This window comes from Belonocnema kinseyi, chromosome 1, assembly GCF_010883055.1.
Source record: "Belonocnema kinseyi isolate 2016_QV_RU_SX_M_011 chromosome 1, B_treatae_v1, whole genome shotgun sequence".
NCBI lineage: Eukaryota > Metazoa > Arthropoda > Insecta > Hymenoptera > Cynipidae > Belonocnema > Belonocnema kinseyi.
Window position 1 is genome coordinate 112,477,701 of NC_046657.1, and position 19,638 is coordinate 112,497,338.

Genomic DNA, 19,638 nt, shown 5'->3' on the forward strand with positions numbered 1-19,638 from the left:
TAATTAAAATCTTGAGAAGATTCGGAAAAAATTAAAACGAAATGTACATTTTTGAAGATTCAGAACAAAAAATGAAAATTTTAAGAATTTAAGAATTTTTAAGAATTTTAAGAATTTTTTTAAGGTTTAGGAGAACAATTAAATTTTCTTAAGATTTATGGTTAAATTTGAAATGATTTCTTTATTTTAAAAAAGGAATTCTAAGAGAAAATAGAATGAGAATGACAAAAGTACAAAAAAATTCTATTATGCTTAATAAATATTTTCAACCATTAAAATAATTCCAAGTTAATTTTAAGCTTGTGAAAAATTCCATTTTTTAAATGTAGATCGTGGAAGATTTTAAAACAGGAAGCTGAATTAAAATTACAAAGGATTTCAAGAAAATAAAGAAATTTTTTGCAGATTCCCAGAAAAATGTTTAATAAATTTTTTATTGTGAAAAATTAACTTTCGGATAATGTTCTAAAAGATTTCAAATTATTTAAACAAAAATGCTAAGTTTTGGTTTTAAAAATGATTATTTTAGTATAAAAAAGACAATGAAAATAAAGAAAAATGTTCATTTTTCATTTATTTGAAAAATACAATTTTTACTGTTATTTATTAATGAAGTTACTTATGCTTATATCAAATATAAATTTGAATACTGTTATTTTATGCGTCTCTCTTGATTAAATAAAATGTTAAATTATCAATCTTGAATTTTTCTCAGTTTCATCATGAGCATAAAAGTCACAGGTTTCTTACTCTTGAACTTTAAAAATAAAATTATGACATAAAAAGAAAATAATTTTATATATTTATGTGACAAATATGTTAAGAAAACGTAGTAAATTATACATTGCTGAATAGTTCAGCCAGAAATGCCTCGAAATTGTACTTTTTATGTTTTTTAAGCATTAAAAAATATTTTAAATGTACAGTATTAGATTATTACACACACTCAAAGTGGAACTCTTGAATCTTAAACTTTTCAAATTGAAGTTTAAAATTTTTTTAATCAAACAATTTTTGCATTGAAATTTTCAATAACTTACACATCTAAAATGAAAGCTACTAACACTTTTCAAATGAAAAATTTTCAATTAAATGCAGTTAAACAGTCAAATTATAAAATTTTAAACTTCTATAAATTGCAGAGATCAAAGATTCAGATTCAGTTCCACAAATATGAATGCACGTTATTATTTTTAATGCTCTAAATTCAAGAATCAGTGAATGAATTTCATGATTTTCAAAATTATCTCATTTTGAACAATTTGCTGCTAAAACATTAAAAATTAAACGATTACATTTTTTTATGAACTAGATACTTCTTAAATTAAAAGTTAAATTATTTTAATTAAAAATAGTTCAAAAATCCTTAAAATCTATATTTTATTTTCCATTCTTTCAAATCTTAAATTATTTCTATAATTTTTTCAGAACTTCTAAACATCTTTTAAAATAATTCGCATTTTTTCAAAATTTTTTTTTTAAATCCAACCAAATTAAAAAAATTCCTTCAAATAATTCACATTCAATTTTGATAATTTTGCAAATCTCTAAATCTTTTTAAATATTCTCTTAAAATTAATTTCTCAAAATAAAAAATCATAAAAAATTTTTCTATAAATCTTAAAGAAATTCTTTTGAGCCGTTAACAAATTTTAAAAAGCTCAAATTTTAAATTAATTTTGAATTGTTTGAAAACTTCTAAATATCTCTTCGACTTACTTAAATTTTTTCTAAGAATAATAGGTGCTCAATAGTTATTTATACACCAAAATTCAACAATTTGACTTGCAAATACAATTTTTTCTAATCGAGCAATTAAAATTGTAAGTTTAAAGTTTAGTTTCTTTGTTTAGTTTTGAATATTTGATTTATAATTACTGATTTTAGATGAATATTCAGATATTCCTAAATATTAAGTCATAGTTCTTTTTCTTAATTAAAAAATTTCAAATTGAATGGTTTAAAGATGAAATATTTTTAACTTTTGAAATCTTTAGAAATGTTTTAGAACGTTATCCGAAAATTAATTTGTCACAATAAAAAAATCATTAAACATTTTTCTGGGAATCTGCAGACAGTTTTTTTATTTTCTTGAAACCCTTCATAATTTTAATTCAGCTTCCCGTTTCAAAATTTGGAATTGTTTGAATATTTTAAAATATTTATTAAGCATAATAGCATTTTTTGTAATTTTGTAAATCTGATTCAATTTTCTTTTAGAATTCCTTTTTCAAAATAAAGAGATCGTTTCAAATTTGACCATAAATCTTTGAAAAATTTAATTGGTTTTCGTGAACTATAAAAATTCTTAAAAGGCTTCTCATTTTTTGTTCTAAATCTTCAAAAATGTACATTTCATTAAAAAAATTTTCCGAAATCTTCAAAAATGAACTATTTAAAATAAAATCTTAATAATTTTGAATTTTCCCAAAATCTTTTTGTCCGTCTGATATCAAAATAAATTTTTGTTCCAATATAAAAAATATAAAATTATAAAATAATTATTAAATTAAATTATTACACATTATTATTATAAATTATCATAAATTATTATAAAATAATTTAAGGTGTATTTTCCTCCAAGAACATTAATTTTCTACCAAAAAAAGGCGAATTTTAACAAAATACATTACGTTTCAACCAAATAGTTACATTTTCAGCTTAAAATATCAATTTTCATAAAAAAAACAACAAATTTTCAAAATGATATTTTAATTTTTAACCAAAGAGATGAATTTTAAATTAAAATCATGAATCTATAACCAATGAAATAATCAAACCGTTGTATTTTTGTTTAAAAACACCAATTTCCGACGAAAATAACACTAGCATAATAAAACAAAAAATTCTTTTAAGGTTGTAAACCCTCCTTTAAACCTAACGGGTTTTGTTTAAAATAACTGATTTCCAGTGCAAAATGTCAACATAACGTAAAACTGTTGAAAAATTGTGAATCTGCTTTGAAATCTAATTTTTTTCAGTTTTTTTTTTTTTAAATAACTGCTTTCTAATGAAAAACGTGAATATAAGCTAGAACTGTTAAAAATTGAAGACATTTTTCGAACTATAAGGATTTTTTACAATAATTATTATTTATGAAAATGCTAACGAACCCAAAAAAGGTAAATAATTGTTGAAATATTTTTGATCTTTGAAATATAATAATTTTTAGATTAAAAATAACCATTTTCGATGAAGAATCCTAACACCGCTTTAAAATTATAGAAATTTAAGAGACTTGGTGAGGATTTCTGTTTAAAAATGCTCATTTACGCTAAAAAAACTATTAAAACCTGACAGTTTTAGAGATTTTAAATCTATTTCGAAAGTTTATTTTTTTTATAATAACATTTTTTTAATATATTAATTTTCAGCACACAAAAATAAAACATGTATAACATTTTGAATTTTTAAATTTAATTGAATAATTTTATATTGAAACTTTCAAATATAATAGGCGTCTTTGTAGAATTTCCAAATGAAGGTTTTAAGTGTCGATATAATTAAAATTGAATGTTGTTCAAAAATTAATTATTTCAAATTAAAAAAGTTGAAAATTGAAAATCCTGTGAAATTATATTAACTTTTTTTGAGCATATATTTTCTTATTCCTCTAAAAGTCTCCCATTTTCTGTTCAGCGTGAGGACTAGAATTCTTTGTAAATTCCCCTAAAATTTTGATTCTGAAATTTTCTAGCAGTATAAGAAATTTAACTGAAAGGTTGCATAAAAAATGTCATGAAATCGTAACAAAATATCAAACTGAAATTTCATTAATTTAAATCCAGAATTTAAATAAGCAATATTTACGAAATTCTAAATAAATATTAAAATTATCTATATTATTATAATTTATTAATTATATTAAGTTAAGTTATTTCTAGCTCTAAAAGTTGCATAAAGAAGAGAAAGTTTCAGAATAATAAAGCGATTCTTCATACTTCTATTTAAATATATATTATACATATAATATTTTAATTTGTTAAAGTCTTTAAAACTGCATTTTAAAATTCTTCAAATAAAAATATAAACTTAAAAAATTCAAAACTTGAATGGAACATTTTTAAAGTGAAAGATTTTCTAATCAGGAATTCTAAACTAAATGATATCACAATTGAACTAATTCATTAAAAAACAGTTGAAATCAACGTTGGAGAGATTTGTTTTCTGAAAATTTGTAAAATTCCTAGTCAAAAAATAAATTCACTATTATAAGTAAACAAATCTTTTCAAAATTTGAAAAGCTTTCATTACAAAATAAATAAATAAATAAACATCGAAAATAGAGTGTAGATTAAAAATGTATCTGTCTGCAGACTTTTTTTGCCCGACTGTGCGTGAGCCGTTGACATCAGAAATAGAATTGAAAATGAAACCTACCTCTTTATCAGTGAGAAGTCCCGATTGTGCTGCTCCACTTGCAAATTCCTCCATTGACATTAAAGGAAATCGCACAAGGGAAAGTGCCCTGCCCAAAACAGATCTCTGATTATCCGGGGTCACTGGAAGTTGTTGTCTCACACATTCTGCCTCTGACCATCTGAAATATTTTTTATATATACAACATTCCTGAATAAATAATTTCGAATTCATTCAAATTAATCTAATTTTTCAGGTCTCGGACTCACTTCAGAGATCCAAAATAGTGTCACAAAATTAAAAAAAAATCCTATATATCTATCGCGGGTTTCACATTCGTTCATTCCTCTCAGTTAAAAATTCTACTTTTAAATTTTTCGTTCAGAATTCATATTTTTTTATTTACAAATTGTAATATTAGGTCCAAAATTATTTTGTAGAAAAGTTACCAATTTTGATTGACATTCATCATGTCATTTTGAAAATGTATCGCTTTCTGTATCCATTTTCCTAGAAGCAATTATTCTTGATCTTTTTTACTTGACGATATACCTATTTTGTTAAAAATTAATTAAATTGGTTCAAAAGTTATATCTTGTTGAAAATTAATTTCTTTGATTAAAAATGTAACTGTTTTGTTGAAATCTCACTTTGTTTTTGCTTAAAAATGATTTTTTACTGAAAATATAACTATTCCATTTTGGTTGAAGATGTATCTTTTTTTAGTTAAAAACGAATACATTTTATTCAAAATTCGTGATTTTGAGTAGAAAATTTATCTTTATGTTCGAAAATTCATATTTCTGGTCCAAAATTCAATTATTTGATTCAAAATTGACTTTTCAATCGAAGACTCGTCATTTTTTATTAAATAATTTTAATATTAGATTCAAAATTTAATTATTTTGTTGAAAACTCAACAGTTTTGTTAGACATTCATACTTTTGGTTTAAAAATGTACCTTTTTCTGTAGATATTTTTCTAGAAGAAAATTATCATTTTTGGTTGAAAATTCGTCTTTTTTATTGCAAATAATTTTTTTCGTTTGTTAAAAATGCAACTGAATAGTTCAAAATTAATCTTTTTTAGTCGAAGGTTTAAGTATTTTCTTAAAATATCTTTTTTTTTCGTTATATTAAAATGTTTTTTATGTAAAATTGAATTTTTTTTGTTTAAATATCAACTATTACATTTTTGGTTGAAAATTGATTTCTTTTATTAAAAATATAACTTTTTTGTTGAAATCTTGCTTTGTTTTTTGCTTAAAATGTATTTTTTTAAACTGAAAATATAATTATTCCATTTTGGTTAAAGATTTATCTTTTTTTAGTTAAGAATTTCGACATTTTGTCAAAAATTCGTCATTTTCGGTAGAAAATTTATCTTTATGGTTGAAAATTCATTATTTCTGGTCCAAAATTCAACTATTTGATTCAAAATTGACTTTTTAATGGAAGATTCATCATTTTTTTCATTTAAAAATTGTAATATTAAATTTAAAATTAAATTATTTGGTTGAAAACTCAACATTTTTGTAAGACATTCATCTTTTTGGTTTAAAAATGTATCTCCGTAGAAATTTTTCTAGAAGAAAATGATTATTTTCGGGTGAAAATTCGGCTTTTTTCGTTGCAAATACTTTTTTTAATTAGTTAAAAATGGAACTAAATGGTTGAAAATTAATCTGGCTTAGTCGAGGATTCAAGTATTTTCTTTAAAATTCTTTTTTTTTCGTTATATTCAACTGTTATTTTATTTAAAATTAAAATATTTTTTGGTTTAAATATCAACTATTACATTTTTTGTTGAAAATTAATTTCTTCTATTGAAAATATAACTGCTTTGTTGAAAACTCGCTTTGTTTTTGTTTAATTTTTTTTTTACTGAAAATATAACTATTCCATTTTGGTTGAAGATTAATCTTTTTTTTTTTATTTAAAAATTTATACTTTTTTTTTAAATTGGTAATTTTTAGTAGAAAATGTATCTTTAATGGTCGAGAAAATTCATATTTTCGATCGAAAATTCCACAATTTGATACCAAATTGATTTTTTAATCGAAGATTTGTCAATTTTTCAATTTAAAAATTGTAATATCAGATTCAAAATTAAATTATTTTGTTGAAAAATCAACAGTTTTGTTAGACATTCATCTTTTTGGATTAAAAATGTATCTGCGCAGACAGTTTTCTAGAAGAATATTATTTTTTGTTGAAAATTCGTCTTTTTGGTTGCAAATAATTGTCTTGTTTTGTTAAAAATGGTAATCAGGTTTAAAATGAAACTTTTTTGTAGAGACTTAGTCTCTTTGGTTTCAACATTCAACTATTTAGTTGAAAATTATGTTTATTGTCAAAAATTTACATTTTCTGGTTGAAAATTGAACTGTTGTAATTAATTTATTTGGTTAAAAGTTTAACTGTTTTATTGAAAATTCATTTCTCTTATTAAATACGTAACTGTTTTGTTGAAAACTTGCTTTTTTTTTTAACTGAAAATATAACTATACCATTTTGGTTAAAGATTTATCTTTTTTTAGTTTAGAATTTCTACATTTTGTCAAAAATTCGTCACTTTTGGTAGAAAATTTATGTCTATGGTTGAAAATCCATTATTTTGGAACTAAATTCAAATATTTGATTCAAAATTGATTTTTTAATCAAAGATTCGTTATTTTTTATTTAAAGATTGTAATATTAGGTTCAAATTTAAATACAATACAATACAATTTTCTGTTTGTTTGTTGGAATATTCCACAATTTGGTATAAAATTCAACCTTTTCATACAAATTTGAACCTTTTTGCAGAAAAATATTTTTCTTTGTTAAAAATTAATTCTCCTGAATAAAAATTCAATTACACAATTTTTAGTTAAAAATTGATCTTTAGTTTAAAAATTGAAGCATTTAATTAAAAAATTTGGTCTAACATCATATCCAATGTTCAAAATATTTGGTTGGAAATTGATATAATTTATTGAAAATCAATCTGTTTTGGTTAAGAATCAAGTTTTTTTTTAATTCAACTGTTTTACAGAAAATTCGTATTTCTGCCTGGAAAGTTGAAAGTTGAAATTCCGTTGTAAGTATTTTATTTTAATTAATTTTTTGGATTTTAAATATAAACTATTACATTTTTTGTTAAAATTTAATTTTTTAATATCAATTTTTAATTAAACATATAACTATTTAGTTAAAAATTCAACTGTTTAGTTGAACAATCGCTTTTTTGGCTTGAAACTGCATCTCTTTCTTTAGAAATTTCATATTTATTCATTAAAAATTAATCCGGTTAAGTTGAAAATTTTTTTTTAATTCAACTGTTTTGTAGAAGATTCGTATTTTTCACTTGAAAATTAGTTGAAAATTCATGTCTTTTGTTGAAAATTTGTCTTTTTTGGTAGAAAATCAATTTTTTGTTAAAAATGCAACCGTTTTATAAAAATGAATTTATTTTAGTTGAGGATTCAAGTATTTTGTTGAAAATTCATCTTTTTCGGTTGAATCAACCTGCTTTTTATTTAAAATAAAAATGCTTTTGTTGAAATATCCAGTATTACATTTTTCGTTAAAAATCCATCTTTTGCGATAGAAAATTCATCTCCTTGTTTGAAGGTTGAACTTATTTCATTTAAGATCTTTTTTTTCGTTGAATGTTCATCATTTTAGTTGACGATTCATCTCGTTCCTTGAAAATTTAACTATTTTATTAAAAATTGTTTTTTTCTTGTAGAAAATTCAACTATTTTGTTGAAGATTTAAATATTTAGATGAAAATAAACTTTTTGTTAAAAATTCAACTATTTTGTAGAAACTTCGATTTTTTGGCTTGAAAATTTAACAGTTCTGTATAAAATACGTTTTTTACATTTAAAATGAATTCTCCTGAATGAAAAGTTAACTCCACCAATTTTAGTAAAAAATGTATCTTTTGTTTAAAAATTCAAATATTTAGTTGAAAAATTTGAACTGACATAATATCCATTGTTCAAAATCCGTATTTTCTAATAGAAAATTAATTTTCTGGGCTGAAAGTTTAACTATGTATTAGAAAATATATGTATTTGGTTGACAATTCGTCTTTTTTGGTAGAAAATAATTTTTTTTTATTAAAAATGCAAGTGTGTGTATGAAAATTATTCTTTTTTAATTGACGATACACGTATTTTGTTGAAAATCCAACTTTTTTGTTTGAATTCAACGGTTTTAATTAATTAAAGTAAAGTTAAATATTTATATTTTTAGTTGACCTTTCAAGTATTTTGTTGAAAATTCGTATTTTTTTTATTATATTCAACTATATTTCATTTTAAATTAAATGTTTTGGATTTAAATATAAAGTATTGCATTATTTGTTTATTAAATATCAATCTTTAATTAAAAGTATAAATATTAAGTTAAAAATTCAACTTTTTATTTGAACAATCATCTTTTTGGCTTAAAAATGTATCTGTTTCTTCAGAAATTTCATATTTATTGGTTAAAAATTAATCTGTTTCGTTTGAAAATTAATTTTTTTTCTAACTCAAATGTTTCGTAGAAAATTCTTATTTTTTCCTGTCAAATTGAACTATTCAGTTGAAAATTGATGTATGTTGTTGCAAATTCGTCGTTTTTTGTAGAAAATGAATTTTTTTTATTCAAATGTTTGGTTAAAAATTATTTTGTCTTAGTTAAGGATTCAAGCATTTTTTGAAAATTCATCTTTTTTGGTTATATTCACCCATATTTCATTTCAAATTAATTGGTAAATTGTTAAATATCAATTTTTTGTTGTTAATTTAACTGTTTTGTAGAAAATTCGTATTTTTGCCTTGAAAATTGAACTATTTAGTAGGAAATTCATGTCTTTTGTTGAAAATTCGTCTTTTTTTTTGTGAGAAAATCAGTTTTTTTGGTTAAAAATGCAACCGTTTCATAAAAATTAAGTTATTTTAGTTGAGGATTCAAGTATTTTGTTGAAAATTCATCTTTTTTGGTTGAATCAACCTGTTTTTTATTTTAAATTTAAATAATTTTTGTTGAAAAGTCCAGTATTACATTCAACTATTTTCTAGAAACTTCGACTTTTTGGCTTGAAAATTCAACAATTTTCAAGAAAATACGTTTTTTCGATTGAAAATTAATGCTCCTGAATGAAAAATTAACTACACCATTCTTAGGCCAAAATTTACCTTTAGTTTAAAAATTTAAATACTTATTAAAAAAAATTTCAACTGACATAATATCAATTTTTCAAAATCCGTCATTTCTTATAAAAACTTAATTTTCTGGGTTCAAAATTTAACTACGTGTTAGAAAATATATGTATTTGGTTGGCGATTCTTCTTTTTTGATAAAAAATAAGGATTTGACTATTTCGTTGAAATTAATATTTTTGGGTGAATTTAAATATTTTGTATTTAACATTAAAATAATTTTCTAATTGAAATACCGACTACTTTTGTGCTGAGAAAATTTTTTTTCTGATTAAAATAAACTTTTTGGTTAAAAGTTAAACTACTTTGTTAAACATTATTTGATCTTTTTTAGCAGAAAATTAATTTTCTTGGTCAAAAATTAATTTGTTTGATTAAGGATTCAACTATTTTATTGGAAATTCGTGTTTATCACGAATTTAACTTTCTTTGATAGAATTATCAACTATATTATATTTTTCGTTGAAAATTCATATTTTTATAATAAAACATCAATCATTTTAATTGAAAATTAATCTATTGGGTCGAAAATTTAATTGTTTTTTTTTTAAATTCCTTTTTTGTTGTTGAACATTTATTTTTTAACTGAAAATTTAACTATTCAATTTTTGGTTGACATTTTTTTTAGGAAAAATTCATGTGTTTTTTTAAAAAAAAGTATTCTCGGTAAAAAATTAATATTGTTAGTTGAAAATTCTGGTTTTTTGATGGAGATAAAAATTATTTTATTGAAAATTCGTATTTTCTGTTTGAATTCGACCGGTTGTTTTTTTTTTTTTTGCTTAAAATTAAAATCTTTTTTGATTGAAATATCAACTATTACATTTCTGGTAGAAAATTAGTATTTTCGGATAACAAATTTAATTGTTTTGTAGAGAATTCACCTGCTTGGCTTGCAAATTTTTGTCTCTCGAAACAGTAGTAAAATAGTGTCACCGTGTTTGAAAAGTGGCAAAATTTGTGTGAGTCCGAGGCCTGAATTAGCTTGAAAACACACCTGACAACAGCCTGGAAAATTTTCGACTCCCTCACCCTAAGCGTGTCTCTTTCCAAAACCACAATCAGTGTTTCGATATCAATATCAGTGAATCCATCCGCATTGAGCGCATCATTTGTCGACTTGTCAATCGTGTCCAAACAAACATCAGCCAATTGCGGCTCATCGAACAGACGCGCTTGAGCCAGCAGCAAAAACGCATTGTCAGTTGTCAAGTTATTCCTCAAGAAATCCACGCAATGTTTCTCCAAAGGCGAAACAGCGTATTTTTTTGCTGTGTAGAGTGTGGTCATGACCGTTTCGGGATCAATTTGGATTTCATCTGTATAGAGGAATAAAAGTACGGCGAGAAAAGTTACGGGCTCAACATCGGGCACCTCAATTTCGACGGAAGCTGTGGCCAAAGTTCCGTTAAACATTGCGTCAAAAACGGCACTTCCGGAAGACAAGACAAGCTTGTGTGCTGGAATCGACTGTTGCTGGGCTCCCCTTCCTACGAGAAATCTCACGTCCGACAGAATTTCGTTATTGAAAAGAAAGGCGAATCTTTCCCGCATTGTGGCTTTAGTTCCCTGCCAGTTATAAGTCGCTGGGGGTCGACGAGCTAATCCATTGTCGAGGATTGCATTTTGGGATCTTGACTCTGGCTGAGCGTTTAATGTGTTCCCTGGGGGTCTCCTACAATCAAAAGTGTGCAAAATAGGTTGATACGATGTTAAATCAAGGTCATATTTGCCGTAGAACTCTACTGCGCAGCCATAAGTGTCGCACAACTCTACTGCGCAGCCAGACGCAATACGGATGCGCAGTAGAGTTTTATGAGACATGTGGCTGCGCAATAAGAAATTTTCTAGAGCAATTTGTCTATATCTTCCCTTAGAAAATAATTCTTACTCTTCGGCATTGAAGGAAGCTTCTACAGCCCTGTTAGCAGAAGTACTTGGTTCCTCGTCGACGGAAAAAGTAAGGGCACGTCGAACCCTGGACATCATTATGTTTCCTGGAGGTTGCATATTCTGAGGCGAATCTGTAGCAGAGGCTTCACCTTCGCTCTCCATATTTCTCGCCTCATCTGCTTCTTCGCGTCCTAGTCGCAAATTATGTAACCTAGAAGCTACAGCTGACGCGTCCTCTCCTGGTCCATCCGACATTTTCAATTAAATTTTTTATTCTTCTGAATCTTCCATTTTCAAGAATTGCACTCCTAGGAAAATATACCAAATTTTTTGGATTTTAGGATAATTTATCAAGATTCGTCGGAACGAATCACCGCCACATACAAAAAAAAGCTACCAAGAATTCTTATCCTTTTTTGGATTGTCGGCATAATTCTTTACCGATTTCAATAAAACTTGGTTGCTACATGACCAATCATTTAAAAATTTGTTTAGGCGTGATTTTATATAGATGCTTAAAAAACCGTAAGATTCAAACAAAAAAAAACATCAAAATAACCAGAGTATTCATCATAAAATATATTAGGAAACTTTGTTCTTATGATTTACACCATGAAAATTTTATAATAAATGTTTAAAAGTCAATTTATAAGAAATTCTACAAATTGGCGAGGTTATATGATACTATCAATTTCCCATATACCTTGACATTTTTTATTAAAACCATTTTGCTTATAACATCCAATCCCGCCAAGTAGTATCATGTCTAATATGGCTTTCTAAAACTCATTTTAAACATTTCTATCATGTGCTTGAACAAAAAAGTCTTCTAATATATTTTATTATGAATATTTTTTCCCAAATTTCTTGGTCAGCTTTTAAATCACTATTTAAAAAATCAATCGCAAGTTTGAACGCACCTAGAGTGCGCATCTGTTAGATCTCGCTCGGTCATTGTATTTCCCCCACATTTTTATATAGGACTTTTAAAATTAAAGCTCAAATAATCAACAACTGAAATTGAGTGATTGTGAATTCTCTTTTGTTAACGATCCTTCGGCTTTAAATAACACATTCTCATTACGCATCTCGTGAGAAAAAAAGGTCAACAGACAATTTTTATATTTAATTTAGGCGAACAATTTCATTATTAAACATTTTTATTGTACTTTGTATCTTTTTAAAAAAAAATTTGTTTATTTGTAATGTCATTTTTTACAATTAAAACAAAAACTACGCGTCCTTTATAAAAATGATTCACAGCAAATTTGTAGATCTGCTTTGGGTAAACAATTTTTTTCTATTAGTCTTTTTTCGTATCTTCAATATTTTTAGTGAAAAATGTAATTTTTGTTGTAATTTTCTTGTAAAGTGTGTCAAGTTTCGCTGGTGTTCCTTATTTATGTTTTTACTTTTGGAATTTGCAAAAGAAATTACAACAAAAATAATGCTCACAACAAAATTTTGTTTATCTTTTTAAGATGAACAATCTCGCATAGTTCGTCAAATGTCCATTTTTATAGACCCTCTGAACTTTAAAAACATGTTTGTATGGATGAATGTCTGTCTGTGAGCACGATGCCTTTCGAAAGAATTGTCAGATTGGATTGGCCTTTGAAATACACGGAAATTCAAACAATTTATCTTTACAACTTTTAATTAACATTTAAAATAATAATAAAATCAACATGATAAGCCAAACAACACATGGCATAAAAAAGTAAAGGGAACGAAAACGTTGTTTTTTGAAAGCCCTACAAGATTATCATAATAAATTTTTTATTTTTCGCAAAAAGTCGAAAATTCCAATCTTGATCACATAAAGAATAATCCAAAATTCCATTTTGGCGTCAAGCTGTGCAAAAATTGAAAAAAGATTAATTCGTAAGAATTATGCAACCAAAAATGATCTACATTGGACAAAGGACACAAATTATGAAAAAAATTAACAGACAAAAGTTGCTTATGGAAAAGAGCGACAAGTTTGCAATTAATCATTTTTTGATAGGACGCGTAGTTTTTATTTGGATCATAAAAATTAATATTAAAAATAAAGAATACTTTTTTTTAAACGACACAGCACAGCGGAAACCAGCACGGAAGACGAAAAAAGAAAAGAGATAGAAAAGTCGTGTAACCAAAAAAGACATACAAGTTTTGTTATTAACCCTCGCTATAAAAATATATACAAAATAAAAAATTAACTTTTTGGAAAAACGACACATGCTAAAATAACATTTTATTTACCAAAATTTTCTCGCATAAATTATATCTTTGAATGTTCTTAGAGCCAATTTAAGCCTATTTTCATTTTCTTGTTTTTCCATTAATTTGATTTATTTATTTTCAATATTATTTTTAATATTGAAATAAAAAATACGCATCCTGGCTTAAAGTGGCTCTAAGAACATTCAAAGATATAATTTATGCGAGAAAATTTTGGTAAATAAAATGTTATTTTAGCATGTGTCGTTTTTCCAAAAAGTTAATTTTTTATTTTGAATAAGGTTAGTTTTGTATAATTTAATATAGAAAATGGTTGAAACCGTTTTTTTTTGTTTAATAGAAGAGGGGCTCGATCAGGTATTCTTTGCTGTTTAGATTTGAAAAAGGTTGATGGATCGATTCTTTTTTGTTTAAATAAAAATTGATTGAAACAGGGGTTTTAGTTTAATTCAAAATATATTGAAAAATGTTTTCAATTTCCTTTAATATTTATTGAAAATTGTTGGTGGAGATCGTCTTTTGTAGAATTCTACAAAATCCTGGAAGAAGGATTTTTTGTTTAATTTAAAAATGTATTGGAACAGGGTACGGCCGTTTAATTGACAACTTATTGGAACAGAGTTTATTTTAATGAAAATAGGTTAAAACATGGTTTCTTTTTTCTTTAATAATTACTGAAAAGAGGTTGAGTCAGAGGCTCTTCTTTATTTAATCGAAAAGGTTGAAACGGGGCTTATATTTTATTTAATTGGAAAATGGCTTCACGAGAATTTTTTAAAAATAAAAACCAGAAAAGTGGCTAAAACCAGTTTTTTGTTTAATAAGAGAGGAGCTGGAGCAAGTGTTCTTTTTTTGTGTAAATTTAAAAATAAATTAAAGGATCGATTCTTTTGTGATTTCTGGAAAATGGAATAGAACAGGGTGTTTTTTTGTTATGTTAATTTGAAAAAGGTTGGAAGAGGATTCCTCTTTTATTCAATTTTAAATGGACTGGAGCAGGGTTTGAACGTTTAATTAAAAACTGATTAGGAACGCAATTTAAGGTCTTTTCAAATTTTTCTAGGTCTTATTTTTTTACATCAAATAATGAAATAACCGTTTGTTATAGATGTAAAAAATGAGCCATTTTATTTTGTATTCGCCAACAATTTTCTAATAAAGCAGAACCATAAATAAAGAAATTCTTAATTTTTGGCGAACATAACTCGTCTTTGAAATATTTCTTCAATCTTTTATGTACGTTTAAAATAATTTAAACCTTTTGAAACCTTCTCAAATTTGTTGAAGACTTTTGAAATAGTTTCAAATCTTTGAAATATTTATAAAATCTTTCGAATTCTTTTGAAATCATTGTAATCTGTGTGGGCGATCTTTTGAAATCTTTGTAAATTCGGTGAAATCTCTTGAAGTACTTAAAATCATTGTGAAGTTTCGAAAATTTTGTAAAATATTCTAAATCCTTGAAATTTTGTTAATCTTTCTGATTTCCTTGAAACTACTTAAAACCTGTATGAAATCTTGAAATATCTGTGAAATCTTTTTAAATTTTTATGAAATATTTGAAATCCTTGAAATTTTTTTAATCTTTGTGAATTCGTTGAAATCTCTTAAATTACTTAAAATTATTATGAAATCTTTTTGAATCTTTTAAAATGTTTGTAAAATGTTTTAAATCCTTGAACGTTTTTAAATATTTGTGACTTCGTTGGAATCTCTTAAATTACTTAACATTTTTGTGAAATCTTGAAATTTCTGTGAAATTTTTTTGTATCATTACAATTTTTGAAAAAATATTTAAAATCCTTTAAAATCTCTAAAATCCTTGAAATTTTTGAAATCTTTGTGAATTCATTAAAATCTCTTAAATTACTTTAAGCTTTTGTGAAATCTTGAAATTTCTGTGAAATCTTGAAATTTCTGTGAAATCTTTTAAAATTTTTGTAAAATATTTAAAATCCTTGAAATTCTTTAAATCTTTGTGAATTCGTTGAAATCTCTTAAATTACTTAAAATTTTTGTGGAATCTTTTTGAATCTTTGAAAATTTTTGGTAAAGCTTTTAAAATCATTGAAATCTCTAAAAGCCTTCAAATTTTTTTAATCTTTGTGAATTCGTTGAAATCTCTTAAATTACTTAAAATTTTTGTGAAATCTTTTAAAATCTTTGTAACATATTTAAAATCCTTGACATTATTTAAATCTTTGTGAATTCGTAGAAATCTCTTAAACTATTTAAAATTTTTGTGAAATCTTGAAATTTCTGTGAAATCTTTTAAAATTTGTGTAAAATATGTAAAATCCTTGAAATTTCTGTAAAATCTCTTAAAATTGTTGTAAAATATTTAAACCCTGGAAATTTTTTAAATCTTTGTGAATTCGTTGAAATCTCTTAAATTACTTAAAATTTTTGTGAAATCTCTAAAATCCTTGAAATCTTTTTAATTTTTGTGAATTCGTTGAAATCTCTTAAATTACTTAAAATTTTTATGATATCTTGCATTTTCTGTGAAATCTTTTAATACTTTGGTAAAATATTTGAAATCCTTGAAATTTTTTAAATCTTTGTGAATTCGTTGAAATCTCTTAAATTACTTAAAATTCTTGTAAATCTTGAAATTTCTGTGAAATCTTTTGAAATCTTTAAAAACTTTTATGAAATATTTGAAATCCTTGACATTTTTTAAATCTTTGCGAATTCGTTGAAATCTCTTAAATTACTTAATTTTGTTGTGAAATCTTGAAATTTCTGTGAAATCTTTTAAATTTTTTGTAAAATATTTTAAATCCTTGAAATTATTTAAATCTTTGTGAATTCGTTGTAATCTCTTAAGCTACTTAAAATTTTTGTGAAATCTTGAAATTTGTGTAAAATCTTTTAAAATTTGTGTAAAATATTTAAGATCCTTGAAATTTCTGTAAAATCTTTTAAAATTGTTGTAAAATATTTAAAACCCTTTAAATTTTTTTAATCTTTGTGAATTCGTTGAAATTTCTTAAATTACTTAAAATTTTTGTGAAAACTTTTTGAATCTTTTAAAATTTTTGTAAAATATTTAAAACCCTTGAAATCTCTAAAATCCTGGAAATTTTTTAAATCTTTGTGAATTCGTTGGAATCTCTTAAATTACTTAAAATTTTTGTGAAATCTTGAAATTTCTGTGAAGTCTTTTGGGATCTTTTAAAGCTTTATGAAATATTTGAAATCCTTGAAATTTTTAAAATCTTTGTGAATTAATTGAAATCTCTTAAATGACTTAAAATTTTTGTGAAATCTTGGAATTTATGTAAAATCTTTTAAAATTGTTGTAAAATATTTAAAACCCTTGAAATTTTTTTAATCTTTGTGAATTCGTTGAAATTTCTTAAATTACTGAAAATTTTTGTGAAAACTTTTTGAATCTTTTAAAATTTTTTTAAAATATTTAAAATCCTTGAAATCTCTAAAATCCTTGAAATCTCTAAAGTCCTTGAAATTTTTTTAATCTTTGTGAATTCGTTAGAATCTCTTAAATGACTTAAAATTTTGTGAAATGTTGGATTTTCTGTGAAATCTTTTAAAACTTTGGTGAAGTATTTGAAATTCTTGAAATCTTTAAAATCCTGGAAATTTTTTTAATCTTTGTGAATTCGTTGAAATCTCTTAAATTACTTAAATTTTTTTTTAAATCTTGAAATTTATGTGAAATCTTTTGGAATCTTTTAAAACTTTTATGAAATATTTGAAATCCTTGCAATTTTTTTAATCTTTGCGAATTCGCTGAAATCTCTTAAATTAGTTAAATTTTTTGTGAAATCTTTTTGAATAACTAAAGTTTTTGTAAAATTTTGTATGAAATATTTGGAAAAGCTTTTTTTGATCTTCGTTTGTGAAATCTTGCGTGTTGGTTTGAAAGCATTGAAATATTTGAAATCGTTTCGAATCTTCAAGATTTTTTTAATCTTTAAAAATGTTCCAAATGTTTTAAAACTGGTGTGCACGATTTCTTCAAATCTTTGCAATCTTTATGAAGTTTTCGAAATCATTGGGAAATTTTTGAAATCTTTGGAAAATCTTTAGAAATGTTTGTAATATTTTCCACAAATAGTTGTGAATTTTTTTTCATGCGTTGAGATGATTGAATTATTTGAAATCTTTGTGAACTACTTTCAAATCTTATAAAATGTTTTGCCATCTTTAAAATCCTTTAAATCTTTTAAGAGATTTCAAAGCTTTGTGAAATCGTTGTGAAATATTCGAAATTTGATCCGCATATCTTTCTTAAATCTTTGAAATCCGTGAAATCTTTGCAAAATGTTCAAAATCCTTTTAAATATTTTTAAACCTTTTGAAACCTTTAATAATGCTTTGTAATCTTGTGTACAAACCCGAGTGATGAAGCCCTTGAAAAATCCTAAATATGGTCATGGCTCATTCTGATTCTAAAACTGAATTAACATCGAAATTTTCAACTCAAATTTTTTATAATTTGTAATGGTTGCATAGAAAAAAAACATATACTTTAACATTCTATTTTAGCGACGATGAAATAAAAAACTTATAGAATTATTCACAATATTAAATTCTGTCCATTACAATCTATAAAATAATTTGTAAAATCTAGAAAAAAATGCCTAGAAATCTCTTTATTTATTCTGGAATGAGTCAAAGATAAATTATATCTTGACAAGTAAAAAACTTTTCAGTCGCAAGATTCCTTCTAAGTGAAATTTTTCTTTCATAATAGACTAAAAGACGTCAAGCACTTTTCGCGTTTCAATAAAAGAACTGGTTAAAAAAAACTTTATTCGTGGTGTTCGTGAGAAATTCGTGGAGAATTCCAGGTTTTTATAGTTTTTATAGTCGCTGGACATCCTGCTAGAAGATCTGTTGCAGAATTCAAACTAGAAAATAGTTGGAAGAGGGCCCTTTTTTGTTTGAAGATCTATTATTTTTGATATAATTTAAAATGTATATTGGAACAGGGTTTTTGATTTGAAAAAACATAACCTATAAAAGGTAACTTGAATTGATATACTTCCGTCACCGTAATTCTTGTCGTCAGTTTCGCCTTCAAAGGATCGAATAATAAGCTGAATAATAAGGAGAGAAACTTTGCTCAAGGTAATCGATAATTATGCTAGAAAAACACCCACTTCAAAACAATTTTGGAGCCGAGCTGTCACACGCACACCTCACAAATCAAACTCGATAAAATCCACAATAGCGTTGAAATTCGATCGAAAGGGAATAAAATATTATTTCTAAATATGAAACACTCACTGAAATGATTAAAAATTCCTCTGATTCGACATTATTTTTATGAAAAACTGATAAAATTATAAAAATTGATAAGACGTCAAAACTTGTGAAAGACGAACAGGGAACAGCTGTTTGAGCAGACAACCGAAATTCCGATTGGCGGATGAATATTGCGCCGCTAAACTTAAATTTGCGATGTTGCATTTTTTAGTTTTCTTCTACGCAGACCGAATGTTTGAAGTTACTTCACTTTATTGATTTTTTTCAAATATTTTTCCTAGGAAAAAAGAGTTTGCTTATACAGGCCTGGCTTCTAAAATTACGAATAATTAATATATATGAATTTTGATGAAAAGCTTTGATGTAATAATTAGAAATGCGTAATGTTTCATGAAATAGTTTCTATTCCATTTTTAGGTACTTTTACTGATCTTTACAAAATTTGTAGAAAATTGGTATAATTCGTATCGAGAATTATTAATAATTTCCGCATGTCGAAATCAATTAAAATTTTTCCTTGAACTCTTTGTTCCCGATCACTGAGCACAAACCTGACTAATTCTTCCGGTTTTTTTTAAGTTTCTTCAATATATTTCTTATCCATTTATATTTGTTTCTTTTTTGTAATCTTTTTGCTTTAATTACTATCACTGGTTTTTAAAGTAATTAAAGAACTTTCGATCAGTAAAAATATAATTTAGTATTATTAATTACGGAAAAAGATG

General features: G+C 24.8%; 1 protein-coding gene across 2 annotated transcripts in view; it reads right to left on the reverse strand.

The window, feature by feature from the left end:
* LOC117181270 (BTB/POZ domain-containing protein 1-like) overlaps nucleotides 1–19,065 on the reverse strand; it is a 28,898-nt gene extending 9,833 nt beyond the window's left edge. Inside the window, exons 1-4 of one of the 2 annotated variants that reach the window (XM_033374177.1) lie at nucleotides 18,935–19,065; nucleotides 11,448–11,757; nucleotides 10,554–11,231; nucleotides 4,381–4,540 (exon numbers count right to left, since the gene is read on the reverse strand). In XM_033374177.1, coding sequence (XP_033230068.1) covers nucleotides 4,381–4,540; nucleotides 10,554–11,231; nucleotides 11,448–11,704 — 1,095 coding nt within the window. In that variant the 5' untranslated portion in view covers nucleotides 11,705–11,757; nucleotides 18,935–19,065. Of the gene's footprint in view, nucleotides 1–4,380; nucleotides 4,541–10,553; nucleotides 11,232–11,447; nucleotides 11,758–18,807; nucleotides 18,827–18,934 lie in introns of those variants that run through there. The other variant, XM_033374946.1, reaches the window with a different exon arrangement.
* Between the last annotated feature and the right edge of the window lie 573 nt (nucleotides 19,066–19,638).